The sequence below is a fragment of the Globicephala melas genome, chromosome 11 (assembly GCF_963455315.2).
Source record: "Globicephala melas chromosome 11, mGloMel1.2, whole genome shotgun sequence".
NCBI classification, from domain to species: Eukaryota; Metazoa; Chordata; class Mammalia; order Artiodactyla; family Delphinidae; genus Globicephala; species Globicephala melas.
This window is the reverse complement of record NC_083324.2, coordinates 45,538,030-45,562,079: the sequence shown is the minus strand read 5'-3', so window position 1 is coordinate 45,562,079 and position 24,050 is coordinate 45,538,030. Positions and strand designations below refer to the sequence as shown.

Genomic DNA, 24,050 nt, shown 5'->3' with positions numbered 1-24,050 from the left:
CTCTGTGTATCCTCTCTGAGGACAGCTTATAACAAAGCAAGATCAGGAATGACGTGCTGGTGGTGGAATTGCAGGCCCCTAGGAAAATAAAGGGATATTTTTCTATAGGCAGTAACTGCTGTGAACGCTCACACCACACTTCACAAGGTGGAGGGTGGGCAGTCCTGTTCCCAAGCAGAGCCATGCCCACCCTTCTCCCTGACTCAGCCAGGCGGGAGAGTCTCCCTTGCCTCAGAGCCTGAGAGCCAAGAGAATCCTGGGGGCTTTCCTCAGACCTCAGGTAGGAAATACAGGTATGTTGGGCAGTGCAGACGGGAAGCCAAGCCTCGGGGTGGACAGAGAGTGGCAGGAGGAACCAAGGTCCAGGCTGGGAAGGCAGGTCAGGATGGAGAGGGCACTGTCCCGGCCCTCTCCATCCTGACCTGTGTATGAGAGCCAACCTCCAATTCACTCCCTGACCAGTGCCAGCGAGCCTTCTCGCAAACTGCACTCAGAGCCCTCACCGTGGTCAGCTGCGGTGTATGGCAACTGGACAGTGGGAGGGACCAATGGGCCACCTATAGCCAGGCCTTCTCCTCCCCTTTAGGCACAGGCTTCAGGGCACTACATCTTATACACCTGTTATTTACAGAGAGCACACACCCACATTTACGCAGCCGGAGAAAGGCACATAGGAACACACGGAAAACCCACGGGCACATACTCAGACGCACGTGGACACAGCGACACATTCACGCTAGATCCATATACACAGCCATATGTGCTCCACACGGCCCCAACAGCAACACAGACACACGCACACAGACCACCCACGTGCACACACGCAAATCCACCAATGCTGGTGACAAGCCCTGCTGGGTGTCCCTTGCCTGGCATACCTTGTCCCATCCCATCTGTGTGTCACGGGCACCCAAGTCAGAGACTCTGGGAACCTAGATCCTACCAGTACGGCTCAGGCTGTATCTCACCAGTCAGGCTGCCATGTGGGCAGGACTGAGGTCCCCTGTCGGGCAAGATTTCAAGAGCTCTAAAATAGAACATCACCACCACATCCTCAAACAAACCACCACCTTCATATCCAGAGGATCTTCATTTCCCAGGGGACTGAGTGGGCTCACAGTCCTTCCTGACAGTGGGGAATCTGGGGCGTTGGGGAGAGAGAACCAGAGGCACCAGAGCTGAGACACAGTGGGAAAAATCAGCCAGGTCAACTCAGGCAACATCCAGGGACAGCCCTGCTCATGACACATGTGCTGTGACCAGACCATCCAAGCTCAGGGGAAGAGAAGAAAGAGTGGGCAGGATACTGACCACCTGCTCAATTCTCTATCCATCCAGCTATTCATTCAAAAAAAAAAAAAAAAAAAAGGTAGTGAGCACCTGCTACATTCCCAGCACTGACTGAAGCACGGGGGACGCAGATTTTACACCAGGCAGAGTCCCTGTTCCCCGGAGCTTACGTTCACCCAGCCGTATGTCCTCCTGGTCTCCATCTATCCATCTAAAGGTTTCCCTCTGAGCACTACTGTCTGCCAGGCTCTGTGCTGGGTTTTGCAGGACAGACACGGCAGGACATGGCAGGTTGTGCCACGTGGCTCTGGGAGGTAGGAGAAAGCAGTGATGCTTCAGAAGCTCAGGAAAGAGAGATGGCACTGTAGGCCAGGGGCTCCCTGGTGAAAGGCTTCTCAGTGGACGTGTCAGCGGGCAGGAAGGATGCTGACCGTGGGAGACATGAAGCACCCAGGCAGGGCATATCCGTCGGGAATCCTTAGATCGCAAGTAACAAAACACCACCACCCCAAACTGGAAAAGAATTTATTGGTTCGTGTCACTGTCAAGTCCAGGCTTGGGATGAGCTTCAGCCGTGCCTTGATTCTAGGGCTCGAGCGCTGCCCCCAGGATCTGCTCACTCACTGCTGTCACCTCACCTTCTGAAGTTTGAGCCAATGAAGGAGCAGCTCCAGACCTCACATCCCCTTGGCTTCAGTTTCATGCCTCTGTTCTAGCATGCTCTAGTCACGTAACATTTCACAAGCTCTGCCTGGGTCATGTGTCCATCCATAAATGAATCACTGTGCCAGGGAAACATAAGGTCATCACTGATCAAAGACCCATGCTCTACCCAACCTCCACCCTAAGCACAGGGCAGAGTGACCCCGGAGTGGTTTCCCAGAGCAAGTAGGATTCAGTTACACGACAAGGGTGAGGGGATACCTGGCTGGAAAATGATCCCTGTTCCATAAGGGAGCCAGAAAGCGCAAAAGCAAAGACTGGAACCTGCAGGAAAGAACAATGGGCGTGGCAACCAGGAAATGAAAAGGGAGGTGAAGGAGTACAAGCGTGAAACGGTGTATGGGATTCTAATTGTGAAAGCTCCAGGCTTAAATTGGACAAACGTTCTGGACTTGATAGTGCAGGGTCTAGGGAGCCCTGAGGCCTCCTGAGAGGGAGCGTGGGAGGCAGAGGGAGGCAGATGCTCCTGGACCACCAGGAACACGTGTTCACTCTGCCTCCCACCCGCAGACTCCCATGTGTGGAGCACCTCCAGCCCCTCCTGACTGCCAGACCCTGGATCCACCTTCAAGGCTGTGATAGCAAACAGTCTTGCAGTAATATTCCCCCAGCTGAGCCACAGGGAAGGCGGAAGTCTGGTGGGTGGCAGGCCTCGGGCTACTCTGAGGGGGATGGGAGAGATGGCTGAGGGTGTTGTGGTTACTCTGGTTGCTGGGTGTAGATTGGATGAGAGCACGAGGATAGGAAGCACAGAGGTCAGCTGGAAAACTACGGCAGCCATTCAGGCCAGCGAGTATGGAGTCCTGGAAGGCAGTGGAGAAAGAGGAGGGAGAAGACAGGAGACAGTGAACGCTGCTGATGGCTGAGGACCAAGAACTGACTGGTTTAGCAACATGGTCACTGAGACCTCTGAAGGGAGGACTTTGGTGGACGCACAGCTGAGCTGGGTCCCATCTGCTCTCATGGACTGTGGTGTGGCCACTCAGGCTGAATTTTTCCTTGTGTCCCCCTTGTTGGGGGAGTCCTCAGCCTGCCTCTCCCCGAGGTCATTCATGCCAGTTATATCTTCTTGGCCACTGAGCCTACTACTCTCAGAATAGCTGGACGGTGGGGTCTGGGCAAGGTAAGGAGCCTGGTGTCGTCTGAGCACAGTGGCCAGGAAAGCCTTGAGGTACTGGCGGAAGCGGCGGCTGGAAAACGCATAGAGGACGGGGGTGAAGCAGCAGTGGAGGAAGGCGATGCTCTCTGTCACCTGCAGCGCATAGTCCAGGTGCTGGCTGACCTTGCAGTCCCCAAAGACTTGCAGGTCCAGCAGCGAGTGCAGAAACAAGGTGACGTTGTACGGGAACCACAGCACAAGGAAGGCCACCACCAGGCCTATGGCCATCCTCAGAGCCCGGCTCTGGCCTGGGGGCCTCAGCCTGGCCAAGACGGAGCCAATGCGGGAATAGAAGAAGATCATGGCAAGCAGGGGGAGGAGAAACCCCAGGAGGTTCTGCTGGAAGCGGAGGAAGAGCTTCCAGATGGTCCCGTGCCCCCCAAAATCCGCAAAGCAGTCCCACACGCCTGGGGCGTTTTCCTGCGTCCTCACAAAGACCATGTCGGGGATGGAGACAGCCAGGGCCACAGCCCACACGACAGCTGCGAGGAGCAGGCTCTTGGCCCGGGTCCTCAGCCGGTGGTGGGGCTGAGCGTGAACAATCTCCAGGTACTTGTCGAGGCTCATGAAGCTAATGAAGAAGATGCCGCTGTAGAAGTTAATGGTGTAGAGGGTGCTCACCACCTTGCATAAGAAACTCCCAAAGACCCAATGCCAGGCCACAGAGATGCCCCAAAAGGGCAGCGTCACCAGAAACAGGAGGTTGGAGATGGCCAGGTTCAGCAGATAGATCTCGGTCATCCGCCTTCGAGGCACATACCGGAGCAAGACCACTAGGAGAAGGAGGTTCCCGCTGAGGCCCAGCACAAAGATCAGGCCATAGAAGAGTGGCAGAAAGACTCTGCCAAACGACAGCACCTCGTCCTTCCTGCAGAGCATGAAGGCCACGTCGCCCAGGAAGTACTCATAGTCATAGAAGGAGCTGCTGTTCTCAGAACTGGCCACCTTGGTGCTGGGTGGCAGAGGAGAGGCGGTGGCGGCCATGGCGGGAGGACACATCCAGTGCTGGAGCTCTGTGGGCCAGAGAGCAGTGTGAGCAACAGGAGACAAATCCACCCTCTCTCCAAACCCACTTTAGCCAGTGCTCTGGGGTGTCCAATAGACTCTTCGCATTCACGCCAGTAACCCATAGGCTAGCAAGTACGGGAACAAGGATGAGGAGCCCAAGGCTACCACTGAATAGTTATGTCACCTTGGGTAGCTGACTTAACCTCAGATGTTCTCACAGTACTCACTTCTTTTTTTTATTTTTATTTTTTGGTACGCGGGCCTCTCACTGTTGCGGCCTCTCCCCTTGTGGAGCACAGGCTCCAGACGCGCAGGCTCAGCGGCCATGGCTCACGGGCCCAGCCGCTCCGCGGCATGTGGGATCCTCCCGGACCGGGGCACAAACCCGTGTCCCCTGCATCGGCAGGCGGACTCTCAACCACTGCACCACCAGGGAAACCCAGTACTCACTTCTTTCATGATGGTTTCTCTTATTTTCCCCCTCATCATTTATAAAGACTGATCATGTCTTTCATGTTTTTCTTTATTATTTAGGGAGACCAATTCACTTATTTATTGTGTACATACTCTTCCTCACGTGTGGCTTGAAATTATTCTTCTTTGTGTGGCTTATAATTTTTTCTTTTTAATGAGAGCTTCTCTTCAGTGGGGCTTGCTTTTTCTATAAATACCTAGTGTGCCTACTCTGGCTTTGAACTCTCTTTACTTCTCTCACTTGAGGATTTCCCTTCCTTTGGTTATTTTAAAAATATTTTATTTATACATATTTAGTTTTATGTCAATATCTTCATTTATAAATATTTAATATTTTAAAAATATTTTATCCACTATTTCTAGGTTTGCAGCAGAAAGGTGTGAACCAGCATGTCGACAGACTCAGAACTAAACCTACTAATCCCTCAGTTTCCCCATCTTTAACATGATATTAATTATAGTGCCTTTCCGTGGGGTTCTTGTGAGGCTTAAATGTTATAATTCAGGCAGAGCATTTCGAGCTCTATGAAGAATGCCCAGAACATAGGAGGCACTCAATAAACATTTGCTTAAATTATTGCTTTGCCCAGAGCTGAGTTCATCACCTTCCAAACCAGCCTCTTCTCCTCTCCCTTGTCTATCTAACTGAAGAGCTCCACCAGCTATTCGGTCACCTAAGACTGAAACGTGGGAGACATCACAGACCCCTTCCCCCCAACCCTCATCATCACCCTGTGTGTCTCTACCTCTTTACTGCTATCTCCAGGTTCCATAAAAATACATACATGATAAAAATATTTACATGATACTCTTTTTAATAAAATTAAGACAAATGAAACATATATATATATATATATATATATATATATATATAAAACAACCACCACCTCAGGAAGTATATGAATATATGCTGTGAAGGAGCTCAAAGAGATAAAAGACAGGGGAAAGATAGGCACAAGACTGAAGATGGTGGCTGCCTGGGCAGGAGAAGCCAGAGACATGGGATGGGGCAGGTCACTGTCCATGGTCAAGTTCTCTCTGGGCAGCAGTTTCCCAGGTTTTAATTGTATTATTAAACATAATTTTAAAAAGAGAGCCTCACATGAACCAGTGAGAAACGTGTCATGAACCAAGGATTATGCTCAATCCTGTTCTGTGTTCTAAAAGGAGAGAGATTTCATGTTCAGCCCACTAGATTGTTCACCAATGGGGAAGAGGGTTTGGGGAGGAGAGAGGAAAGAGATAAAAAAAAGAATTTGTGGCCCGAGCAGGCAATCATGCACAGCCACCAGAATAAGACCTGTTGGCTGGTGATGATAATGGGCCACAAACCCAGAAATACAAACCAACTCCACCTTGTGCCTCTGTATTTTAGTTTTTACTCCTTGATTCAAATGAGGTTGAACTCTTAATACAGTGAATGTATTATTTTGTATGTGTGTCTTCTGTGCATGATTTACTGTTTTAATGGGTGGGATTCTCATTTTATAAGAGGTTTTATATAGTAAGGATTTTAGCTTTTTACATATATATTGCAAACATTTTCCCCAGTCCTTTCCCTCTCAGTAGAAGTTTAGTCTGTTTTTTTTTCCAGGTAGAATTTTGAAAGAAATGTTGACTCAGGTCCTCAGCTGATCCTTCTAGTATCCATGACACCGTGACCCTGTGATGGAAATATGCAATTCTGCTGAGGCAGAACCTCTCTCAGGAGAGCCCTGGAGTCCTCCTACTCCTTGAGCCTCTGCCCCACCCTTGGGCTCCTGTCAACTGGTTTCTGGGCCAGATGTTGGGGAAACACAGATGTCCTAACCCCACCCCAAGACCTCAGCCTGGGAGGTTTTAACTAGGGCTGGGCTCTGCTCCTGACTGGCCTTGAGAACTTGGCCCTGTGCCTTCCTTTCTCCGTCCTTCACTCCCCTCCTGTGCATCTGGGCTCTCCTGTCCCTGAGCCCCTCTTTCCTGGGCACCAGTATAGGCACCCACCCCCACCCCCAGCACATGGCTGGTTTGGGAGTCAATGAGCTGCTGGCATTGGGAGGAGGGAGTGCCCTTCTGCAGTTGGGCCTGATTAGGGCTTATTAGTCAGGAGTTACCACTAATTAAATACCAGCTCTTCTAGTCTGTTAGCACTGACCTTGATCCTGACCTGGCTTCTGAAAGTCTCTGGCTTTTGCTTTAGCAAACAACCAAGTCTGATAATTGCTTTGGTCAAAGCCAGAAGTCAGGGTCAGCAGGCCCCGGGCTGGACCAGGTCACCTTTACAAGGCTCCCTTCACCTGGAACACTCCGTTCTTTTCCCTCTCGGGGCCTTGGCCTCCTGATCGTTCACCTTGGGAATCTTTCCACATTCTCTGGACCTCTGGGGCCACCAGCCCCTCCCATCACTTTCATCAATAATACCAACAACGATGACAACAGCAACCAACATGTGTCATATGCACGTGACAATTGGCCAGGCACTTTCATGTCAACTCTGGCAGTCCTGGAAGGCAAACCAGGAAGGAACGGTCAGCCCCACTTAACCCAGGAGCAAAGTAACTTCTCCACAATCACGCAGGAAGTCACTGGCTGAGCGCATCTGAGCCCCAGGTCTTCAGACTCAGAAACAGTGCCTTGTCCCTGGTCTCATCTCATTCTCGGCCTCTGTTCTGCCCTGTCTAGCAGTTTTCAAAAGGGGCCACCTGAGAGAGGTGTGATTTGAGCTCAGGAGGTCTTGCTTGCCCAGGTTTTGCCCTCATTGGCTGGTCCAGCCTTGGTAGATTCCACCATTAATGCCCCCAAGGCTTTATGGAGCCTCCTTGGGAAACGTAGTCTCCCTACAGGTCAACAGAGTAGCCTCCCCAAAATATCCAGATCCTAATCCCTGAAGCCTGTGGATATGTTACCTTACATATCAAAAGGGACTTGACAGAAGTAATTAAGGATCCTGAGCTAGGGAGGGTACCCTGGATGATCCCGGTGGGGCCACTGTACTCACAAGGTCCTTTATAAGGGAGGCAGGAGTATCTGAATCAGAGAAGGAAATGTGACGGTGGAGACAGAGGTCAGAGGGATGTGGTTGCAGGACAATGGATGCAGGCAGCCTCTAAAAGCTAGAAGAGGCAGGGAACTAATCCTCCCCTGAGCCTCCGGAAGGAATGCAGCTGGGCTGACCCATTTTAGACTTTTGATCTCTAGAATTTTAAGCTAATAAATTTGTGTTGCCTTAAGCCACTGAATTTGTGGTAATTTGACACAGTGGCAATAGGGTCACTTCCTGTGACCCTTTGTGCCCTCCGCATCTCACACTGAGGGAGTGAGAGTGCATGGTGTCCACCTCCTCCAACTTACAGGTGGGGAAACAGAGACTCAAAGAAAGAGAACTACTTGCGCAAAGCATACAGTGAGTCATCTCTGTACGGCTGCACTGAGCCACAAACCCCATGTTTGACTGCCCTTCCGGTCTCTGTTACCCCACCCCTAATAGTCCATCTAGCCCTGTTCTGTTTTCCCTTTTTTTGTTTTTTCACTTTTCCTTAATACCGGAATTCATTTATTTGGCTTACCCAGAAACACCTTGAGAGGAATGGATTGCAGTGTCAGTTATTCACATCTTCACAGATAGTAAGGCAATCCCGAATGAAGCTCTGGAGTAGAACCTCTGGGGAATCCGGACAACTAGATAGAGAGGAGGCTGAAAGGAGCAGGGACAGCAAGGGCAAGGTCAGCTGAGCTTCCCGTACAATGAAGCCAAGGGCACAAGGGCAAACTACAGCTTGTCTCTGGGGCAGTAACATCATCCTGAGGCTGCTGGCCTGGGCTGGCTCCAGCTTTAACTTAGCAAGAATCTGGCTGGAGATTAATGTCTTCTCCTGAGGATCCAGGCCTCCCCTCCCCAGGCCTCTCAGAGAAGTCAAAGTTAAGGCAATAAGAGAGAGGATACTGCTATGTCCATCTAGATAGGAAGGTAGCTATGTTAGTTGAGCTCCTTCTCATTTAATCTTCACCATAGTTCTGATAAGCAGTACCATTATGATCCCCATTTTCCAGATAAGGAAACTGAGGCTTGGAGAGGTGAAGCCCAATTGCCCACAGCTTAAGATCAGCAAATGATGGGCCCAGGATTGGATGGCCCTAACAATACAAGGTAGAACTGCAACAGAGAAGAACAAACCTGACTCCACATTGGCTCTGTTGCCTGGGCTTAGCCATGCAGGCTCTGTACCTTTGTCTCATTCAACAGTAAAAGAATGATGCTTACAGCCTGAAATATACATAATAACCCTTTCTCAAGACTCTGCCTCCCAAGCTTGACCATTAAAGGTGTAACACTTTTCATTCATATAGAGATAAAAATTTGCAGAACAAAAAATAACATTTGTCTGTTGAAGGTTTATAGGAACATCTGACCAGTCCCACGTGGTCAGCTGCAGGAACAAAAGATCATCACATCCCCACCGAGGTCTGGCTGGTACCAAGAGGTCTGCAACAACCAGCCACACCCCGCTTCCCTTTTAGTAGAAAAGAAGCCTGAATTCTAATAACTCAGGTAAGATGATTCTTTAGGACACGGGTCCCCCATCTTCTCGGCCTGCTGGCTTTCTGAATAAAGTCGCTATTCCTTGCCCAACGCCTCGTCCCCTGTCGTGCAGGGGAGCGGTACAAGCTTGGACTCAGTAACAGAACTGGCCCTTTTCCCCCAGCTCCCCTTTTCAACATGAACCAAACTTGAATTTGAAGGATGAGCCTCTGATAGTGGGACTTCTGGCCTCATCAATGGGTGGCAGAGAAGACTCAAAGTCAGCCATATGCTGAGGCTGTCTCGTACCGGCTGGCGAGAGCCAGTAATGCAACATCCGGGAGGCATTCAACAAGCCATCATGGGATTAACCAATTCCACATTCAGTGATAAATCAGTAGCCTGAAACTGATCATGGTGGGAATATTTACACCAAGGCAAATGCTGTAAACGGGAGCTTCCCTTCCCTCACCCACCGTTGCTGAGAATCGGCTGTTAAACCTTTAGCAGCATACCTCCGATCAGGATCCCATGGAGCATGACCAAACCTGCCTGTCTTGCTGTCACCCACCACCTTCCCTTTTACACCTTTCACATCAACCCCACAGCTGCCCTCCTCCCCAGCCAAGAGGCCTTGAGGACAGGGTCACGTGTAGGTCCCCTCCCAGTTGACCACAGCACCCCCATGTTGAGTGTGCTGCCCACAGTGCAGCTGAGACCAGTGAATAAACAAGATCAAACATGACCCTAAGAGGCCACACCGGCTTTTGTAATATAAAACAAAGAATAACATTTGAGATCACTTTCAGTGGACGATAATTTTGCTGGCTTCCTTGGAAAAAGATTTATATCCTTTAAAATGCAATCTCAATCCTTCCCTCCCAGGAAGCTACCTGGGCCACTGGCCTGGTGAACCCCCTGCCCCAGCCCCCCAAGCACTCACAGAAGGTCACTCCTGGGCTTCCCTGGGCTTCCCTGGTGGCGCAGTGGTTGAGAGTCCGCCTGCCGATGCAGGGGACACGGGTTCGTGCCCCGGCCCGGGAAGATCCCACATGCCGCGCAGCGGCTAGGCCTGCGAGCCGTGGCCGCTGGGCCTGCACGTCCGGAGTCTGTGCTCCGCAGCGGGAGAGGCCACAACAGTGAGAGGCCCGCGTACCGCAAAAAAAAAAAAAAGGTCACTCCTCAGCCTCAAATCCACCTCCGAGAAACAGAGTCACCTTTTGAGGATCACTTGCCTCCTCTGCTAGACTGGGGATTCCCAGGCGTTGGAACTCCCCGGCACAGGGCTGACATCTGAGAGGCATTCAACAAATGACCATGCAATTAATCAGCACAATCACCCTCTCCCTCCCTTCTTCTCTCGCCTCCTTTTTCCCTGGCCTGATTTTCTCCCTCCCACACTGGTGCCCTGCACACAGCTGAGCCAAGACCCTCCTTCTGTGAGTTATTTCCTCAGCTTGGGCAAGCTCTGCCTCAGCAGTCTTGGGAGCCCGTGACCATGGAGTGTGACCGGCCCAGAGCCCCCACTGTTTCCACTTGAGCCAAGTTCAAGGCCACTTCCAGCTGGCGCAAGCCTCCCTGTGGCCACCCCCTGCTCCCTCCCTCAGAAGGCTCCCCTGACTGCTTTGGGAGGATTAGGGTGGAGACAGAGTCCCAAGGCCTGGACTCCAACCTGGCTCAGCTAGTGATGGGCCCCCCTCTCTGCCTATAATTCTAGCATTCCCATCCTGTATTCCTGGCCCAGCTGTGGCTGGAAAAGTTGAGGCAGGAGTTGTGAAGTGACTGACACTCCGACCGCGGTGTCGGGCTGTGGAAAGTGCTCTGTTGGGGCACAGGTGGGGGACCTGGTAACAGCATTGGGATCTCTCTTTTCTTCCTGCTGGGTTTGGGAAAACACAAGATATTAAACTCTACTGTATGTATAACAATAACAACAACAATACCCACCACTTACATAGCACTTCCTATGGGCCAGGCTCTGTTCTCAGAACCTTACATGCATTAATTCATTTCATCTTTGCAATAACACTCTGAGGCGGATAGTTATTACCTCTATTTTACCTGTGAGGAAACTGAGTCATAGAGGGGCTAGGGAACATGCCCAAGGGCACATAGCTAGTAAGTAGCAGAGCTGGGATTTGAACCTAGGCCCAGAGTCTAGGCTAGCTCATTAAAAGATAGGGGTGAAGGGCTTCCCAGGTGGCGCAGTGGTTGAGAGTCCACCTGCCAATTCAGGGGACAGGGGTTCGTGCCCCGGTCCGGGAAGATCCCACATGCCGCGGAGCGGCTGGGCCCGTGAGCCATGGCCGGTGAGCCTGTGTGTCCGGAGCCTGTGCTCCACAATGGGAGAGGCCACAACAGTGAGAGGCCCGCGTACAGCAAAAAAAAAAAAAAAAAAAAGATAGGGGTGAAGGTTGGGGACTAGAGATGGAGAGTGACAGGAGACCAGGCTGCCATTGCTCAGGATGCTTGAATGGAAGGCTGGTTGTGGGACTGACGGTATGTGAATAGAAAACAGGAAAAGGAACGGGAGCCACACAAGGACAGGAGGAAAGAGGTCCAGGGCCATGGGAATGGCATGCAGGGAGAGAATTCAGGAATGACCAACTCAGGGGGCAGAGGTGGGTCTCTGCTCCACTGCTCAGTTTGGGATGCTCTTGGGCTTAAACCTTCATGCAGCCCCAAGACAAAGTCAGGGCTTCCATCCTAAACTCTTGAATTCCACGAGGCTGTTTTCTCATCATAAAATAAATAATACTACAGCAAAGGATTTCGTGGGATTAAATGTGGTGCAGTTATTATAATGGCTAACACCATGGAGCCCTGACAGTGTGCTGGGTGCAGGGACAAGGAGCTTCACATATATTATTTAATCCTCATATTTACCTTATAGAAATTAAACATATCATTAGTCCCATTTTCTAGCTGAGAACACTGAGGCACAGAGATTAGGGAACTGGCCCAAGAGCAAGTGAGTAGTAGACCAGGAACTATAACCCAGAGTCCATTTCCTTTTTTCCACCATGCAGCATGGCTTAGTTCCCTAACCAGGAGTTAAAACCATGCCCTCAGCAGTGAAAGCACAGAGTCTTAACCACTGGACCGCCAGAGAATTCCCCCGAGTCCATGCTTTTAAACACTAAATTACATTGCCTCTCAAAGAAAATAACAAGTGAGTTGTGGTCCCTCCCCCCACCGCTCCCCCACTTGCCCGCCAAGCTTTATATGTGTTAAGGTACTTACTGCTCTCACAATGACCTTTTGAGACAAGCACTACTGTTATTCCCATTTTACAAGTGAGGAACTGAGGCTCACAGAGGGGGAGTAACATGCCCAAGGACACACAGCAAGTGTACTGCAGGATTAGAAATCAAGTCCCACCAGTCGGCTCTAGATCTGGAGCCTTGAACCACACACTGCGAGCTGCTGTGAGCCCTCGCAGACTCACAGGACTGACATCTGCCCCCTGCACCATCCCCCTTGGGAAGCATGGCATTTGGATTCCTTGTGATGATAAAACACAATGCAAACAATACAAACCAGTCCTGACATTTACATGAGGCTCTTTTATACCCTGGTCCTTGCAAGTCTTCCTGGCTTCCCTGTGAGGAGAGTAGCAGGTGTCCCCTCCCCGGTTTCACAGGAAGCTCAGGGCCTCACCACAAACCAGGCAGAGCTGACCCTAGAGCCCTGATCACTGAGTCCTGGACCACTGCACACACTCTCCCTTTATACTTTTTTTTTTTTTTTTGCGGTACGCGGGCCTCTCACTGCTGTGTCCTCTCCCGTTGCGGAGCACAGGCTCAGCGGCCATGGCTCACAGGCCCAGCCGCTCCGCGGCATGTGGGATCTTCCCAGACCGGGGCACGAACCCGTATCCCCTGCAGTGGCAGGCGGACTCTCAACCACTGCGCCACCAGGGAAGCCCCCTTTTTACTTTTTTAACATGTATTTTTCCTGATTACAAAAGTAATATATGCTCAATGTAAAATGTGAAAATACAAGAAAAAAAATAGAAAAGAGGCTAAAAATCTCCCCATAATCTTACCTCCCTCCAAAATAACCCTTGGGAACATATTGGTGTATCTTGCCTTTTTCATGCCCAGAGCCCCCATCTCCTGCACTAACCTTCCCTAGGTTTGTGGAGTCACAGAGCCTGGCTGGAAGAAAGTGGCCTTGTCTGGTCCCCACCAGGCAGGGGGCCCCTTGCAGCCTCCTGATGGACATGCTGCCTCCTACTCCCTGGGATCCGTAAGGCCCACCCACTCCCCGGGACCCCACACTACTCTATGTTTCCTGGCTCTTACCAGGAAACAGAGATGCTTGTGACATTGATGAAATCATAAGAGCAACCCCTCCTCCCAAAGTTTGTTTCAATTAATAAAAACTAAGCAATTTTAGAGCCCGACTCTTCAAGGAGCTGCTGCTGAAGATTTTCACATCTTTCCTGAACTATTTTTGCCTTTTTTGGGGCCTCTCTCGTTGTTGCCCAAAATTTCGCTACTCAAGCTCCTCGCGTTTGCATTTCAGCATTATGCTGGGGTCAAAATGAAATACCCGCTCCACCGCCACCACCCCCAGGGAGGGTGGTACACTCAGCATGGCGCAGCATGGAAGAATAGACTATAGATTGGTCCAGTTCTTAATGGCTGAGTAACCCTGGGCAAATTACTTAACCTCTCTGAGCCTTAGTTTTCTCACCTATAAAATGCTTCCTGGTGGCATTTTTATAATAATGAAATAAGTGCCTAGCACATAACTATTGGTTCCCCTCCAGACCCTAAAATGACACTTGGCTCAAGCTGGGATGAATAAGAGGGGATCCTGGGACTGTTTGGGGCAGATGGAGGGACTGAGAACTTGGCAGGAGTTGGGGGTAAAAAGAGAGGATGGGGGTGCATAAAGAGTGAGTGTGGATGGGTGCTGGGAACCTCAGCCCTGGGAGGGGGACCCTTAAAGGCCATCTCATCTGTCCCCATCACAGTACAGCTCAGAGAGGAAAGGGAATGCCTGAGGTCACCCAGCCATGTCGGTAGCAACTCTCAGGGATTTCCAGAATCCACGAAGCAGATTCTGAGCTGGAATCAAGGGGGCAAGGGGCCAGCAGACCACCTTACTCCCCAGCTGCTGGGGCAACTGCTCCAACAGCTGCCCTAGAGACAGAGCTCCACACTCACCCCGCTTAGCACCTGCCTCTCCCCACACAGTCCACACTCTCCAGGCCACTAGATCCTGTCTCAACCTGTGGCCCCTGTGTAGGGCCCACCCCATTCTGAGAGTTTCAGAAACCTACCAGAGCCAGCTCCACTTGCCTAGGGATGTCCACCTCGCACCCAGGAGGAGAGCAGTAGCGCCTGGGTCCTTCTTCCTCAGTGAAGTGCAGAGGGAGTGATCCTTCATAAGCTCTTCCCCTCCCTGGACAGCTTCCTGCACACATCCTGCCTTCCGGCTGGAACAAAGTACCTCTTTGCGCCTGCCCCAGACCCACCTCAGCTGCACAGCCACAAGCTGTTTCCCTCACTGAAGATGAGTCAAGCTCAAATGACTGCCCCCATGAAAGAACATCTCCCCCAAAGAGAGGTTCTAATTACTTTGGAAAACATGTGTCCCCAACCATACTTCTCTGGAACGATTCCCCTGCAGCTGGGCCAAGAACATGAACTGTCTCAGTCCAGACTTCCAGGCTTTCGCTTACCCTGTCCCCTATCTAGGTGGCCTTCCCAGCCTCCAGCTTCATTGGTCCTGGATACCTCCCCAGCAGGATTCTACCCACTCCCTCATTCACCCCCAACCCTCCTTCTCTGACCCTAACTCCCTCCAAGCAGTGCTGTGTCTGTTCCACCCACAGTGTCAGGGATATTCTCATCTCCTAGACTTTCTAGACCATATTCCCTCTTTCCCTTTCCCTACTCCCCCTGCCATTCCCATCATGGCATGAATCTCCGCATAGCTAGCTGTCTGTTCACTTGTCTGCTCCGCTATTGGGTCATGAGCTCCCAGGGCAAGGACCATATTTGACCCACCAGCCTGAGTCCAGGGCCAGGCAAGAGCAGACTGAATGAACGAATATGTGTGTGCGACACACTGCCTGCCATATGCTTGGCAGTATGAGGGTTCCTCTCCGCCAGGATGGCACCTGTGGTCCAGGGTCAATGTCTCAGCCACCTTCACCTCCAGCCCCACTGCCAGCCTGACACACAGTAGTTGCTTGGTGAATGCTCGTTGCCCCTACCTGAATTGAGCAGTAATAGAATAATGTCAGGTGGTTACAGGCACTGGCAATTGGGTTACACAGAGCTGGGCTTGAATCTGGCTATGTACCTGCTGTGTGACCTAGAGATGGTGGCTTCACCTCTCTGAGCCATGGTTTTCAGATCTTTTGGGGGTGTGGGGATGGTGCCTCCCTCAGACAGGCATGAGAACTGAAGGTCCCCAGAGAGGTGGACAAAGGCAGACATTTGCCTTTCTCTGGCATCGACAGGCCACAGGAGGCCAAGCCTGTGATGGGTTCTCACTCCCACAGAGGGAAGCAGGGGACCTTCCTAGTGGGTGGGTCTCCAAGTCTCTCCAGGCCAAATGCTAGTTACCAATAGGGAGAATAAGGCAAGGAGTCCTGCTTCCATCTTGGGGAACAACTAAGTTCTAGAACCTGGGCTCCTTCCTCACCCCCTTTTTAAAATTTTTTAATTTAAAAATAATTTTTAGACTTGAAAAAATTGTGCACAGAATTCCCGTTAACATCTTACAGAACCACAATACAACGATCTGAACCATGACACAACACAATTAACTAATCTGCAGACCTTATTCGAATGTCACCAATTGTCCCACTAATGTCCCTTCTCTGGTCCAGGATCTGAAGCAGAACCCCACCCTGCATTTTGTTGTTGTGTCTCCTTGGTCTCTCCATTCTGAGACAGTTCCTCAGTCTTGCTTTATCTTTCATGACCTGACAGTTCTGAAGAGAACTGTAGAATGCCCCTAAATTTTGGTCTGATGCTTCTTCATGATTAGATTGAGGCTATGCATTTTGGGCAGGAACACCAGAGAAGTGATGTGTCCCTCTCAGCGCATGATACCAGATGTACCTCATTTTAATATGGCTCATTACTGGCAATGTTAACTTTGATCACTTGGTAAGGTAGTGTCTGCCAGGTTTTTCCACCATGAAATTACTATTTATTCCTTTGTAATAAGCATCTTGTGGGGAGGTACTTTGAAACTATGCAAATATCCTGCTTCTTATCATACTTTTACCACTAATTTTAGCATCTACCAATGATGCTTTCTGACAACGATTATTACTGTGGTGTTTGCCAAATGGTCACTTTCTATTTCCATCATTCTTTCTATATATATATATATATATTTTTTTTTTTTTTTTTTTTTTTTTTTTTTGCGGTACGCGGGCCTCTCACTGCTGTGGCCTCTCCCGTTGCAGAGCAACAGGCTCCGGACGTGCAGGCTCACCGGCCATGGTTCATGGGCCCAGCCGCTCCGAGGCATGTGGGATCTTCCCGGACCAGGGCATGAACCCGTGTCCCCTGCATCAGCAGGCGGACTCTCAGCCACTGCGCCACCAGGGAAGCCCCTTTCTATATTTTTTAATTGGAATTTTACTGTAAGAAAGTTAGCCTTTCTTCCTATTTATTTATTTATATCAGTATAGACTCATGAGTATTAATTTTATTTCATTATTATCATTATTTCTTTTGCTGTTCAAATTGTCTCATCGTCTTTTGAAATATCTCAAACCATCTGCTTCCTGCTGACTTGACTTCCCAGCCACAGCACATCAAACACTCCCTGGTGGGCAGGGCAGGTTATGGGGGCAGCTCAGAGTCTTTGCATGAGTGGTCATGTTTCCCTGGAACCCACTGAGGCATCTTTCCAGCAAGAGCTGGGCCTTTTCCTGGAACAGGCATGTTCCAGTCAGGGGAAGTCAGTCATGGCTCCAGTGCCAGGGAGTTCCAGGAAGGGCTGGCCAGGTAGGCCAGGTCTTTCCATTCCTCTCCAGTCTGTCATCCTGCTCTCCACCCCAATCCTGACCCGGCCCATAGCTGCACCGGCCAACCTCATGCCCTGAGCTTTTCGTTCTTGACTTCCCCTTCTCTGCTCTGTTGCAGTGACAGTTGCTGAGAAGCCCGGGTGGCAGACAGTTGGGCAACACTTACTCAAATTCATACAGAGGAACTGCTCTCCACCCAAAAGAGAGCTACCAGCTGTCTTCCACTGGCTCCAAGGGCAGCCAAAACAGTGACTGCAGTGCACTGCAGCAAGAGAAACTAGTCAGGGGGCAGCAGGACTTTCCCATGTGGGCTGCAGGGAGAGGGCTCTGAACTTATCTTCTCTGCTCTCTTTAAGATGTGCAAAGATTATCTTCCCTGGGAAGGGAGTAGACGCAGCCTCTGAAGCCACTCAGCCAGGATACACAGGCCTCTCCCACAGGACACAATGCCCTTAAACTATAGGGTAGGGACCTTAAAATCTTTACTATACTGGCATACTCCTAACTCACAGGGCACATTTACTAATTACAGTGAAAAGTGGCATCACGTTTTCAAAACACCTGCTTCTCTCTTCAGTCAAGGACTGTGAATCTGTCAAGCTTTTGCCTGTAGTCTGTCCTCCATGAGCCAGCTCCAGGCCTGTCTCCCCACAGAAGCCTCCCCAAGTCTCTCCAGGCCTCCCTGATGCCCTGCTCTGAGCTTCCCGAGTGTGTAGGGGAATTATTATTCAGGGGCACATCTGTCTCTCCATCATTCTGCAAATTCTCCAAGGTCAAGGGCCTTGTTCCTCTGCACACAGAGTATCCAGTGCTACCCACACAGAACAGGAGCTTGAGAGGCGGCCAGTTGATTTGCTGATGGAGCCCAGCCAGCACTTGACAAAGTGGCTTTTAGATGAAAGAGCCCCGGGTTGGCCCTGCCTCAGCCTCTGTCTCACTTGCTGTCTCTTTCTTTCTATTTCTCTGTATTCCTTGAGCAAAGTTCACCCGATTCTGGGCTGCCCACAAGAGGGTCAGTCTGGTCCATCTCCAGGGTCTTAAGTTGGAATTCCTAAATCACAAACTTGTCCCACAGTTTAGAAGTTCTGTTAGCACCTGTGTCTAGTCACTTTGATTAGATGTTGTGTCAAAATCTCAGACCAGTTTCTTCCTATTATTCTCCATTGACAGCACAGCAGGAAGGAAATGTTCATCTCACCTCTTCCATTACCTCTTTCTGCGCCGCCTCCGCCAGCTGGCCCCCTCCAGCCACCCCAGACGTGTTGCCTCCCCTTTTGTACATCTGCCCAGGGTCTTGAGCTCAGGGCCTTGGGAGGGGGCTGCTTTCAGCTAAGGTAGGAGGCAGTATGTAATCTTTTCGCCACTTACCAGTCCCTTGCTGTGGTAAAAACGTATCTGTTTGAAATCAACATATTTATTCATTTATCAAAATACCTTCAACCATATATTACATGAGCTAATGTAGTGGTTCTCCAGATGCCTTCTCTGTGGGTTAGGCCAAGCTGAGGTTATCACACCCATTTTGTAGACAGGATTGCCATGGGTCAGAGAGGGAAAGTCACTTGTCCAGAAACCCACAGTTGATAGTAGCCCCTGGACTTTCTGATTCCCATGGCAGTGCTCTCTTGCCCATAACGTATGTGAATATTCTGTTTAATTCTCTGCTCCTTCCTTCTCCCTTCCCTCCAACTCAGATCTAGTTAGCTATTCTAGGACAGAAATTATTTCTTACTCATCTGCGAATCCCTCACGGAAAAGCCCAGCCAGGGCTTGACATGCAGCAGACACGCAATACAAGTGTACTGGGTGAACGTATGCTTCAACATTGAAAACTCCGCAGAATTACTTACTTTTACCTAAGACTGCTCCCAGTGCTGCTGGACACAAAGACTTTACTCCCTGGGGCTTCTCTGGAGAGCAGTTGTAGAGGGTCGGACCCGATGACATCCGTACTCCATCAGCTGGAACACTGTTATTGGCTCTGGGACTTTGCCCATGAGGACATGACTGAAGCCAGGATGCCTGGCCAGCCCGAGGTCAGGGACGGCAAACAGCAGCAGCTTGCACGCACCCTCAGGCTCCAAGCAAAGACGACATCGTGTAGGGCTTGGAAACCGGTGCTCACAACAGAGCCTGGAAGTAGGTGGGAGGCATGGATGAGCTGAGCAGCCAGCTTTCTGTGGCCAATTTTGTTTCTGTGGAATTATTTTCTTTTAAACACTTTTAAGGTCTTGGAAACTGAGGACGCTGACTGTTAATCAACAGTTGAGAACTGCAAGGCTTGCCGACCACTCCTTCACCTTTTCACCCCATCTGCCCATCCAGGAGGTCCTCCCCACATGTGTGTCCCAGGCCCAGGCAGCCTGACTCCTGCACTCCCACTCACGGCCCCCAGCCAGTTGGCTGATTGCACCTTCCTTCCAAATCCAGATGTTTTCTCCTCACCACATATGTTTTATAGTTTTATTAAGTATTTTTATTATGGCAATTTTCAAACATACACTTCGAGAAAGTGCCAGAATAGTATAAAATAATTCCCATGTATCCAGCATCCAGCTTCAACGATTATCAACTAGTGCTCAATCTTTTTACTTACACTCCCATCCACTTACCCCTTCCTGTGTTATTTTGAAGCAAATACCAGACATCATATCATGTAAGCTGTAAATATTTCAGTATGTGTCCTTAAAAGATAAGGGCTTTGACCACTGTCACACCTTAAAAAGTTAACACTAATTCCTTAATATCAAATATCCAGTCACTGGTCTCACAAATTTTTCCCATCACCGTTTGTTTCTTTGATTCAGGATCCAAATAAGGTCCACGCACCGTTAGTGGTTGATATATATATTTAAGTATTTTTAGATCTGTAGGTTCCCTCTCCACCTCTATCGTTTTGCTTTTCCTTGCAACTTGGTTGTTTATCCTGTACGTAAATTTCCCGGCATCTGGACTGTGCTGGTTGCATCCTCACGGTGCTGTTTAACACGTTTCTCTGCTCTCTGTATTTCCTGTGAATTGGAAGTGGGAGGTTTGATCAGATTCAGGTTTGCAACTTCACAGGCGGTTCTGTTCTTCCCTCAGGAGGCACGCACTGTGTGGTCCTCTGCCCTTCTTGCGAGGTGAGCGGCACTAATGCTCAGTGCCCAGCCCCATTCATTCTTTAGCACTTGTATAATGGTGCTGGCGCACCTTCGACGACTTACAGTCTCCTCCTGCACTCCTGCGCACCCCTGACCTTGCTCAAGCGTCTTCCTCCTGAATGGCTTCTTAGCTCCTAGCATTCCTTGGCCCTTGGCCACCAGACTCCTGTCAAGGACACACAGTATCACACGGAGCTGGGCATAATAAGCAGGGGATAGCACGAATTCCACCTGAAACATCCCAGGTAGGGGGATGTTCTTGGGGGACGGGAGGCCGAGCTATCATCACAATGTGAACCCTGACTCCTCCAACTAAAATAAGAAAATTCTCAGAGGGCGGACAGCAGAAGCAAGAAGAACCACAATCCTGCAGCCTGTGGAACAAAAACCACATTCACAGAAAGACAGATAAGATGAAAAGGCAGAGGGCTATGTACCAGATGAAGGAACAAGATAAAACCCCAGAAAAACAACTAAATGAAGTGGAGACAGGCAAGCTTCCAGAAAAAGAATTCAGAATGATAGCGAAGATGATCCAGGACTTTGGAAAAAGAATGGAGGCAAAGACAGAGAAGATGCAAGAAAGGTTTAACAAAGACCTAGAAGAATTAAAGAACAAACAAACAGAGATGAACAATACAATAACTGAAATGAAAACTACACTAGAAGGAATCAATAGCAGAATAACTGAGGCAGAAGAACGGATAAGTGACCTGGAAGGCAGAATGGTGGAATTCACTGCTGCAGAACAGAATAAAGAAAAAAGAATGAAAAGAAATGAAGACAGCCTAATGTTGTCCCTCTGGGACAACATTAAACGCAACAACATTCGCATTATAGGGGTCCCAGAAGGAGAAGAGAGAGAGAAAGGACCAGAGAAAACATTTGAAGAGATTAGAGTCGAAAACTTCCCTAACACGGGAAAGGAAGTAGCCACCCAAGTCCAGGAAGCGCAGAGAGTCCCATACGTGATAAACCCAAGGAGAAACATGCCAAGAAACATAATAATCAAATTGGCAAAAATTAAAGACAAAGAAAAATTATTGAAAGCTGCAAGGGAAAAACGACAAATAACATCCAAGGGAACTCCCATAAGGTTAACAGCTGATTTCTCAGCAGAAACTCTACAAGCCAGAAGGGAGTGGCATGGTATACTTAAAGTGATGAAAGGGAAGAACCTACAACCAAGATTACTCTACCCGGCAAGGATTTCATTCAGATTCGATGGAGAAAACAAAAGCTTTACAGACAAGCAAAAGCTAAGAGAATTCAGCACCACCACAACAGCTCTACAACAAATGCTAAAGGAACTTCTCTAAGCGGGAAACAGAAGAGAAGAAAAGAACCTACAAAAACAAACCCAAAACAATTAAGAAAATGGTCATAGGAACATACATATCGATAATTACCTTAAATGTGAAAGGATTAAATGCTCCAACCAAAAGACACAGGCTTGCTGAATGGGTACAAAAACAAGACCCATATATATGCTGTCTACAAGAGACCCACTTCAGACCTAGGGACACATACAGACTGAAAGTGAGGGGATGGAAAAAGATATTCTATGCAAATGGAAATCAAAAGAAAGCTGGAGTAGCAACACTCATATCAGATAAAATAGACTTTAAAATAAAGAATGTTACAAGAGACAAGGAAGGACACTACATAATGCCCAAGGGATCAATCCCAGAAGAAGATATAACAATTATAAATATATATGCACCCAACATAGGAGCACCTCAATACATAAGGCAACTGCTAACAGCTATAAAAGAGGAAATCGACAGTAACACAATAATAGTGGGGGACTTCAACACCTCACTTACACCAATGGACAGATCATCCAAACAGAAAATTAATAAGGAAACACAAGCTTTAAATGGCACAATAGACCAGATAGATTTAATTGATATTTATAGGATATTCCATCCAAAACCAGTAGATTACATTTTCTTCTCAAGTGCACACAGAACATTTTCCAGGATAGATCACATCTTGGGTCACAAATTAAGCCTCAGTAAATTTAAGAAAATTGAAATCATATCAAGCATGTTTTCTGACCACAATGCTATGAGATTAGAAATCAATTACAGGGGAAAAAAACGTAAAAAACACAAACATATGGAGGCTAAACAATACGTTACTAAATAACCAAGAGATACTGAAGAAATCAAAGAGGAAATCAAAAAATACCTAGAGACAAATAACAATGAAAACACGATGATCCAAAACCTATGGGATGGGGCTTCCCTGGTGGCGCAGTGGTTGAGAGTCCACCTGCCAATGCAGGGGACACGGGTTCATGCCCCGGTCCGGGAAGATCCCACATGCCGCGGAGTGGCTGGGCCCGTGAGCCATGGCCGCTGAGCCTGCGCATCCGGAGCCTGTGCTCCGCAACAGGAGAGGCCACAACAGTGAGAGGCCCATGTACCACAAAAACAAACAAACAAACAAACAAAAAAAACAAAACCTATGGGATGCAGCAAAAGCAGTTCTAACAGGGAAGTTTATAGCTATACAAGCGTACCTCAAAAAACAAGAAAAATCTCAAATAAACAATCTAACCTTACACCTAAAGGAACTAGAGAAAGAAGAACAAACAAGACCCAAAGTTAGCAGAAAAAAAGAAATCATAAAGATTAGATCAGAAATAAATGAAACAGAAACAAAGAAAACAATAGCAAAGATGAATAAAACTAAAAGCTGATTCTTTGAGAAGATAAACAAAATTGATAAACCATTAGCCAGACTCATCAAGAAAAAGAGGGAGAAGACTCAAATCAATAAAATTAGGAATGAAAACCTAGAAGTTACAACAGACACCACAGAAATACAAAGTATCCTGAGAGACTACTACAAGCAACTCTATGCCAATAAAATGGACAACCTGGAAGAAATGGACAAATTCTTAGAAAGATATAACCTTCCCAAGACTGAACCAGGAAGAAATAGAAAATATGAACAGACTGATCACAAGCAATGAAATTGAAACTGTGATTAAAAATCTTCCAATAAACAAAAAGTCCAGGACAGATGGCTTCACAGGTGAATTGTATCAAACAATTAGAGAAAAGCTAACACCCATCCTTCTCAAACTCTTCCCAAAAATTGCAGAGGAAGGAACACTCCCAAACTCATTCTATGAGGCCAAAATCACCCTGATACCAAAACTAGACAAAGACTATGAAGAAAAGAAAATTACAGACCAATATCACTGATGAATATAGATGCAAAAATCCTCAACAAAATGCTAGCAAACAGAATCCAACAACACATTAAAAGGATCATACACCATGATCAAGTGGGATTTATCCCAGGGATGCAAGCATTCTTCAATATACGCAACTCAATCAATGTGATTCACCATATTAACAAATTGAAGAATAAAAACCATATGATCATCTCAATAGATGCAGAAAAAGCTTTTGACAAAATTCAACACCCATTTATGATAAAAACCCTCCAGAAAGTAGGCACAGAGGGAACTTACCTCAACATGATAAAGGCCATATATGACAAACCCACAGCCAATGTCATTCTCAATGGTGAAAACTAAAACCTTTTCCGCTAAGATCAGGAACAAGACAAGGATGTCCACTCTCACCACTATTATTGAACATAATTTTGGAAGTCCTAGCCATGGCAATCAGAGAAGAAAAAGAAATAAAAGGAATACAAATTGGAAAAGAAGAAGTAAAACTGTCACTGTTTGCAGATGACATGATACTATATAGAGAAAATCCTAAA

General features: G+C 48.5%; 1 protein-coding gene across 16 annotated transcripts in view; it reads right to left on the bottom strand.

The window, feature by feature from the left end:
- Window positions 1-1,801: 1,801 nt before the first annotated feature.
- The window catches only part of ACKR2 (atypical chemokine receptor 2), a 79,293-nt gene continuing 57,044 nt past the window's right edge, over window positions 1,802-24,050 (bottom strand). For 10 of the 16 annotated variants that reach the window (XM_060307364.1, XM_060307362.1, XM_060307365.1 and 7 more), the window contains 3 exons: window positions 19,990-20,171; window positions 19,011-19,293; window positions 1,802-4,185 (listed from right to left, as the gene is read on the bottom strand). In XM_060307364.1, coding sequence (XP_060163347.1) covers window positions 2,996-4,185; window positions 19,011-19,107 — 1,287 coding nt within the window. In that variant the 5' untranslated portion in view covers window positions 19,108-19,293; window positions 19,990-20,171 and the 3' untranslated portion in view covers window positions 1,802-2,995. Of the gene's footprint in view, window positions 4,186-8,199; window positions 8,328-10,369; window positions 11,364-14,445; window positions 14,919-19,010; window positions 19,294-19,989; window positions 20,172-24,050 lie in introns of those variants that run through there. The other 6 variants (XM_060307370.2, XM_060307369.2, XM_060307371.2 and 3 more) reach the window with 6 other exon arrangements.